Source organism: Drosophila willistoni (genome assembly GCF_018902025.1).
Source record: "Drosophila willistoni isolate 14030-0811.24 chromosome 2R unlocalized genomic scaffold, UCI_dwil_1.1 Seg167, whole genome shotgun sequence".
Taxonomy (NCBI): Eukaryota; Metazoa; Arthropoda; class Insecta; order Diptera; family Drosophilidae; genus Drosophila; species Drosophila willistoni.
Window position 1 is genome coordinate 3,436,497 of NW_025814050.1, and position 7,354 is coordinate 3,443,850.

General features: G+C 39.8%; 1 protein-coding gene across 1 annotated transcript; it reads right to left on the minus strand.

Annotated features, from left to right (window-relative positions):
* Positions 1-1,893: 1,893 nt before the first annotated feature.
* On the minus strand, positions 1,894-6,679 carry LOC6644395 (glutamate receptor ionotropic, kainate 2). Its single transcript, XM_002066632.3, has 10 exons — positions 6,532-6,679; positions 6,302-6,457; positions 6,141-6,203; positions 4,621-4,824; positions 4,359-4,570; positions 4,170-4,295; positions 3,859-4,104; positions 3,383-3,799; positions 2,259-3,311; positions 1,894-2,191 (listed from the first exon to the last, which is right to left on the minus strand). Exons 1-10 carry the CDS (start codon positions 6,614-6,616, stop codon positions 1,916-1,918), a joined length of 2,838 nt encoding a protein of 945 aa, XP_002066668.1. The 5' UTR covers positions 6,617-6,679; the 3' UTR covers positions 1,894-1,915.
* Positions 6,680-7,354: the final 675 nt, after the last annotated feature.

Below are 7,354 nucleotides of genomic sequence, written 5' to 3' on the forward strand. Positions count from 1 at the left end.
ATGGCGAAATAGTAAAGCTCAGCAATTAATCATCTAAGGGCACTTAAAGTGGACAGCTTTTAATACAATTCAAGAGACTTCAAATATTAAGTTTTATTTCACATTTCTAACTAGTTTCCTTTAAGTTAAATAAAATATAATGGCTCTCAACATATTGATACTTTTCTAGTCTTTTAACCTAAAGCCATTTTATAAGGACGGCTTAAGAAATTCGAAACTTTTTAAGTCTTTAATATTTATAATTTTCTGGAGAAAAAAAATAGGTTAGAGAGATAGCTTATCTGTTATCAAAGGTCAGTTAGCTATTCTAACTATTTTTCGCTTTGGCAACTTTATTTAACCAAACCTTAAACCACGTGATAATACCATTGTTTAACTAAACCCAAAACAGTTTATTAATTTGTTTATACCTTTGCCTAATCACTCACACCCAATGATGGTGCATATTTTCCTTTTTTTAATCATTCAAGTCGTGTCTGTCGGGCACCCCCTCCCCACATTGGCCCATCTGGGCCGTTTATTCTGTGGCGACATCAACAAATGTTGGAAAAATTTGTTAACATCAAAAAGTACATTAAAGGCTCAACAAGGAATGCGCTTTCGTGCGGAAATTGCTTACGTGAGCGGCATTAGTAAAAGGACGAAACTGGAGTATAAGACTTTTCATTTGGGGTTGCTTCAGAGTGTGTGGATCTTGTGGATTTTGTAGCTTTGTCGCCCAACTTTCAGCCATTGGTGGTCTGTGGTGAGTTTCGCACACTAACTGAACGTCTGCGCATGTTGGCGCCGCAAAGCAGCAGCAACAAGTGTTTGAATTTAACAGAGTTCAATACAGTTGCAGCTGAAATGTTAAATGAAGCAACAGCTCTGTTAACATTTCTTTATTAAACAGGCAAATGGAGATTGCATCTCTGCACGATTTCCTTGCTCTCTCCTATCGCTCTCTATCTGCTGGGGAGCTTTATTAATATGTCCAAAATAATTAAAAATTGCTTGCTGACAATGTATAAACGAACAGGTTGCGGGATGTAGTGGAAAGGGCAACAAGAGAAATGACACTTGGCAATGGAATGCAATGGTCGCCGTTTCTCTTGTTGTCACTGTTGCTCTTGCTCTTGTCATTGTCGACGCTTTGTTGTCATTTTGCTACTCATTTTACAAAAGGCCAAAGGCAACATAGCACGAACATGACCACGACAAACTCCCTCTCCCTCTCACTCTCTCTGTTACCTATCGCTACCCCCATGCAACAGCGGCGGAGCAAGGGGATAAATAAGAAAATAAATTAATTTATTGGCAAACTAGTTCGAAGACGTATGCGAATTGAAAAGGAGAGTAGGAATATATTACTTATTAATGAGATTATCCATCTGCAACTATTGAATACCTTGAGCTTGAATAAAATTGAGTTTATCGAAACTCAGAAAAGTTCGAGCTACGTCCATGCTGATTTTTGGTCGTAGATGCAGCTCAAACTTCACTTTACTTTACTTCACTTCAGTTCAGTGCTTGCCCTGCAGCTGCTTAAATAATTTTCGCAACGAATAACGACAAGGACAACGTCGAGATGGTGATGGCAATGGAGAAGGCGAACGGCGACAAAGACGACAATGTCGGGATATAAAATGTCAATAAGCTCCAATAACACGCAATTGACAGGCTGAGCCATCGAGCTCTTCTGCTGTGAGGAGCTCAGCTCAGCTGTGAGAGAAAATGACACGCCCATTGAGGCATGTGCTAAGTTTTCAGCATCGTCAACTTTCACATATTTTGTCCGCAGGCCACACACCAGCAAGGTTGAAAGAAGTCATTTTCAAGCCGCAAATTGATAAAATGATATTTTCTTTATTACACAAAAAAAAAAGAAAAAATAATAATAAGAACTCACAGAAACGAAGGGAAACTATAAGAAAGTTCAGAGACGGGCTTCAATCACCGCCGCCCAATCCTCCACCTCTTCCTGGGGCTCTACCCCATCCACAGAGTTTTTGCTTTCCATTGGCGTCAATTCGCGCATTTCCTCTGCGGAACGTCCTAGGACAATGCGTCGACCAGACTTGGGTGTGCAGTCCAATGACTTCTCTCCGGAGCGCACACTGGCCACCGGGGTGCCTGCTATAATAGGTTTCTTGTTATTCCACACGCAGAGCACGAACTTAATCTCCTTAATGAAAGCCATCTTAATGGTGAGCTGCAATACAAACGTTAAACAGTGACAAACGAAAGAAACAAAACTTTGCTGTTGGAGTTGGACTCACCCGTTCCTCTAGAGCCACTTGCTGCACATAGACCATAAACTCCGTGATGCCAATTACATATGCTATGAAAATGCCCACATAGAGGGTGTAGAATATTCCTCTCAACTCCTCAAATGTCATGTCCTGAGTCTCACTTGCATCGGGTTCCTCGAAACACGATCTATCCGGATTTATCCACCACCTCTGCTTCATTTTATACAACTCGCCGCGTTCACTCAATCGTAGGATGGCAACGCTTAAGTTCGAGCGATACTCGGCCCCAAATGGCACGGCTATGGCATAATGTTTCTCGCCGAATTTCTCGCCCACAGATCGCAAATCACAATGCTGTTGTTCATAATACTCCAGTGTAGTCGTCTCCATTAGAAACATATAGTCGCCGCGATTCTTTCGCACTCGCTCGACTCCCTCAGGGTTGCCCTTGGTGTAGGGGTAGTTATCATCTTGCTTCATTAGATTGAATGCCAAACGATAGACCGTCTCATTTGAATCGGCCAGCAGGTTATAGGTGCTGCCACCCAAGATCGTTCCAAATTTAATTGCTTTCTGGCCACTCAAATCCTTGAGACTTCCTATGCTGCCTTTCATATTGGAATTGGTGAGAAAGGCGGCCAAATTGGCTGTGTACGAATTGGCTATAATAATGGCAAATATCCACCAGGTGGCCTCAAACATGCGCACCTGAGGACTACGTGGTAAAATATCACAACCGGCTGTCATTATGGAGGCAATGGTCAACCAGAAAGTGTTATGCAAATGCCAATTATTCTCAAGAACCTCGGGATCCCGATCACATGGATGGGGATTCTCCCATTCTGTTTTGGCAATTCGGGCAATAATCACCTTGAGGAATGACATTACGAACACCGATATCAATATCCAGATCCATACCTCACCGCCAAAGGGTTCCAAATAGGCATACACCGATTTCTCTTTATGCGGACTCTTGTAGGCCAAAATGCTGACGCCCAATTGCATGAAGGGTACAGTAAAGTCAACTGCTGTGCGTCGAGCCTGGGTGATGGTTAAATCGCAAATGCCCATATGAGCATCCTAGAAATGAAAATTGAAAAAGTGCTAAATTGAAATCGATGGGAAAAATCGATAGATTTTCTTTTACTCACATTATTGATAATCTCTCCAATGATGCCGTTCCACTGTTTGGTGTCCTTATCCTGTTTGCCATATTGCTGATCCGCCACAGGAACAAAGACATATTCGAAATTCACCTCCTTGGCAATGGCTTCGATCAGATCGACCGCATAGCCCATATAAATGGCATTTCCCGTCATATTCAATTCGATGGCTGTTGTATTTTCTGTGAAATACGGAGGACCAATGCGAGTGGCCACGCGATAGACAATTTTCTTTTGCACCTTGGTATCGACATTTAGTTGGTTTATCTGACCCTTGGTGTCCCATATAGCAATACCTATGCCATCCAAAGGATCATAAATCTCGATATTAAAATTGATGCGCTGTCCATCCTCATCAAATTGCATATTACTGGTGCGAAAAGTCGCGCTATTCACACCGGAAGTCTGCAATGGTCGAGGTGCATGAGCAACATGATGACTTGAAGAAAAAAGTGCCGACTTACCCCTTTCATCAGGCGCATCAAATAGCGTCCCATTTGCCAAGGACGTCCACCGGAGGCTGCAAACTCACAATTCATGCGCGGAACTTGCATCCGATCTGGATAAAAATAGCTGGCATTACGCCAGGCATAAGAAAACAGTTGTACTCCATCGGCCAGAAGGTCATGGAGTAGAGTTCGAAAGGGCTCATTGTTCTCCTCAGAGACAATATTGTCTCGCTGGATGACCGAACCATACTTTTGCAAGTACTGAGCGATGAAAGTGTGCGTAATAAGTATAAAACTGGGTTATGAATCGGGATTCCTCTATTTACCATTGGCTGCGACTCCGTTGTAAGCAATAACCGGGCGGCAGTTATATTCACAGCAAATGTTTCATTGTCGGCGGACAGTTCCTCTAAATTGTCAGTGTACGTATCCAAATTGGTAAGAAAAATATGCTGCAAGACAGAATAAATTCATTAATAAACTAAAAATGCCTGCAAAGAACCTTTCCCACTTACATTAAACTGTCCTGTTAGACCAAATTCTGTAGATGAATTCAGAAGTTCGACTACCATATCGGGGGCACAATCCAACACCACACGCCTCTCACCTCGAATACTCTTCCACATTACCCGATAGTCGTCTCCTCTGCTGAACTTTCTCACTCGAACCACATCATTGTGTACCTCACGTAATTGCAACAGATCTTGCAGACGCGCTTGGGCTTTAACTGAATCGAGAAAATGAAGTACCATTTGATTTTTAATTGTAATGACTCACCATCGTCGGCATCGTATACAATGGTGAATTTACGCCAACCATAGTTTTGGACTATATCTGCATAGGCCTTGGACAGTATCACCTGTGAGGGATATAGATTTATGGTCATTTCATGATTCGGTTTCTCTTCCACATGCTCTTCATCGGACACATCGAATTCAATATGCGGTATTCCAGTGCTATTGCACACCAAGGCCACAATATCTAAAGAGGGTACGAATATGAGTGGATAAATCCATCCATTAAAAGTTATGTAGACTAATGTCAAAAGTTAATCTATGCAATAATTGATCAAATATGAACTTTATTTAACTCAAAATAGACATGGAGAGCTAACTTTAGCAATTAAATGAAATTTTAATAAAACTATACGTAAACTTGGCTTATCGATGCTGGACTATAATAATAACCAGTGGGCCCGGGGCTAAATTCGACCGCTCCGAAGTTTGTATACTCTTGCAAGTTTACTTTTTTAGTCTTTTTATCCCTATATCCGTCAAAGTGAAAAGGTTTTATAAAAGAAGTCTAATGTTGGCGAAAGAATGGCCTTTAATCCTACCAGGAAGTAAAATAGTTATTGATCAAAGTCAGTGTTTACCAGCGATTGTTCCTATGGGAGCTAGATGATATAGTCATCCGATCTTGACCAGAGATGTTTGCGTCGATCCAGATGGACGGACGGACGGAAGGACATGGCTATTTGAACTCGTCTCGTCGTTCTGATCAAGAATGTATGTACTTTATATGGTCGGAGATGCTTTGTTCTATGCGTTGCACACTCCTGACCAAAATGAATATACTCTTTTATGCAAGGGTATAATAGGGACGTCATGTTTTCGTTAGACCTACATATGTATGTCGTATAAGAGAAAACAAATCAGTTATGAACAGTGCCTTGATTTGGTCTCCTTTCAGTATTTTACGAGTTTATCCTGAAATCGAGCTAAGTGATGATTTACAGTAGGTACTGATCTTTACCTATGATTTGCATATACGGATACGCCTCACTATAGTAACAGTAGGTGGAAAATAATAAGAAAAATGCAAAAGCTAAAGTTTTATCGGTACAATAAACAGACGAACATCCAGAATTCTTTCATCGATTTTAAAACATGTGATCGAACTATTTTCGACAGGCCAACTTTTTACTAATTCGATTCCTTTTTATTGGTTTTTCCTATAAATTTATTTTTAAATTTCTTTCATTTCTCAATTTCTCATTTCTTTGTGTTTACCATCTCTTTTCTACTTTCTGTTTCTAACTAGGATAAATATATATTAATTATAAGCAATATTTCAGTTAATTTCGAACTTCTAGCCAACAAAATTTGATTTCCTTTCACGGATTTTCTTTTCTTCTGGCCAGTTTTTCCCTCTCTTTCACCCTCCATCTTTCTCTTTCTCTCTCTCTGTGTTTATTTACAAACATCTATGGCCAACAGCTGTTTGTTGATTAAGCTTTTACTTTTCATTTTATTTTGGTTTGCATCTTCTACACAGTAAAATTTTGCATGCCTTACCGCTTGCCGCCTTTGAACTTGGTCCAAAAATAGCTGCCACACCATTATCTATAAGATCACAAGCTGAAAAATAACAAGAGGCAATCGAATGAAACACATGTATATACAAACATTAAAAAAGTGTATTAGCTGAATTGGGGTTTTAATGTGATCTTGCTTACCCTGCTCCTGCATGGACACACTATTATCTTCGGGTTTGAGTCTCTTTATCAAAGGATTCAGTGTGAAGGTTTGGTCCATCTCTAGACCGTTTAAGGAATTTACCACAGCCATGAATTCCTTTTCCAGTTCCATTTCGTCGTCGTAGAAGAAAGCACCTGCAAGAGGGCAATGTGAAACCACAAAATTTCACCAAATGTTTTACTTGGGTTTCCTTTTGGGTCTCGCCTACCAATGTTGATTTGTTGCTGCTGACTGCTGGACACCAAAAATGCCGTCCATATGCAGCATAAAATGAGCATTTTGCTGCGCCACATTCTTGGGCTCCCAGACACAAATTGGAGGAATGGCCCCAATTCTGGACGGCCGAGCTATTTTTGAAATATTTTCTATACGGATTTTCGTCTTCTCGAAGACAAACGCGGAATCCAATGCGTTTCACTATCTCTTGAATACTGTAGGTGGAATGAAAGCTTTATGGCTAGATGGATGGAAATTTAGTCAATATGCAATGCTAAATTATTTTGGATGGAAATATGAACAGCTGTTTAATGGAAAAGCTCTGTGAGTTGAAAGACAGCTGATGGTTGCTTCTTATTATACGTAAATAAAATATAAAAAAAAATAAATGATCCATAAAAAATATGACTTGAATGTTTTCTTTAAAGTAGAAAAAATGTTTGACTGCTTTTCCCTATTCAAAGGAAAATGTGAGCAACAGACAAATCAGTTGAGAATTATAAGAAAAATATTATTTCGAAAATTAAAGCCCTATCAAAAACTTAATTGCAAATTAACAAGCCAAAAGCCAAATATACAAATTTTCGATATCGATGGCGAAAGTCAAACCGATTTGGGATGAAATAATTCTTGTTTTCGGCCCAAATATAAATATTAATAAAACAAATTATTAAGCATTCGTTGTGTATTAGAACAAACATACGTATAAATTGCACATGCTGCATGTTTTCAAAAATCAGTTTGACATGTTCTATTTCTTTAGTAGTCAATGCCGGATTTGCTTAGGATGAATAATGCTACCGAAAATTGTAAAA

What these genes read in the sequence shown, in the direction of transcription:
- LOC6644395 (XM_002066632.3), bottom strand. Translation starts at nt 6,616, where the DNA reads ATGTGGCGCAGCAAAATGCTCATTTTATGCTGCATATGGACGGCATTT. An exon ending in GTCTAACAGGACAGTTTAAT is followed by an intron (nt 4,296 to 4,358) that starts GTAAGTGGGAAA and finishes TCTGTCTTGCAG; the next exon opens with CATATTTTTCTTACCAATTT. An exon ending in CAACGGAGTCGCAGCCAATG is followed by an intron (nt 4,105 to 4,169) that starts GTAAATAGAGGA and finishes TTCATCGCTCAG; the next exon opens with TACTTGCAAAAGTATGGTTC.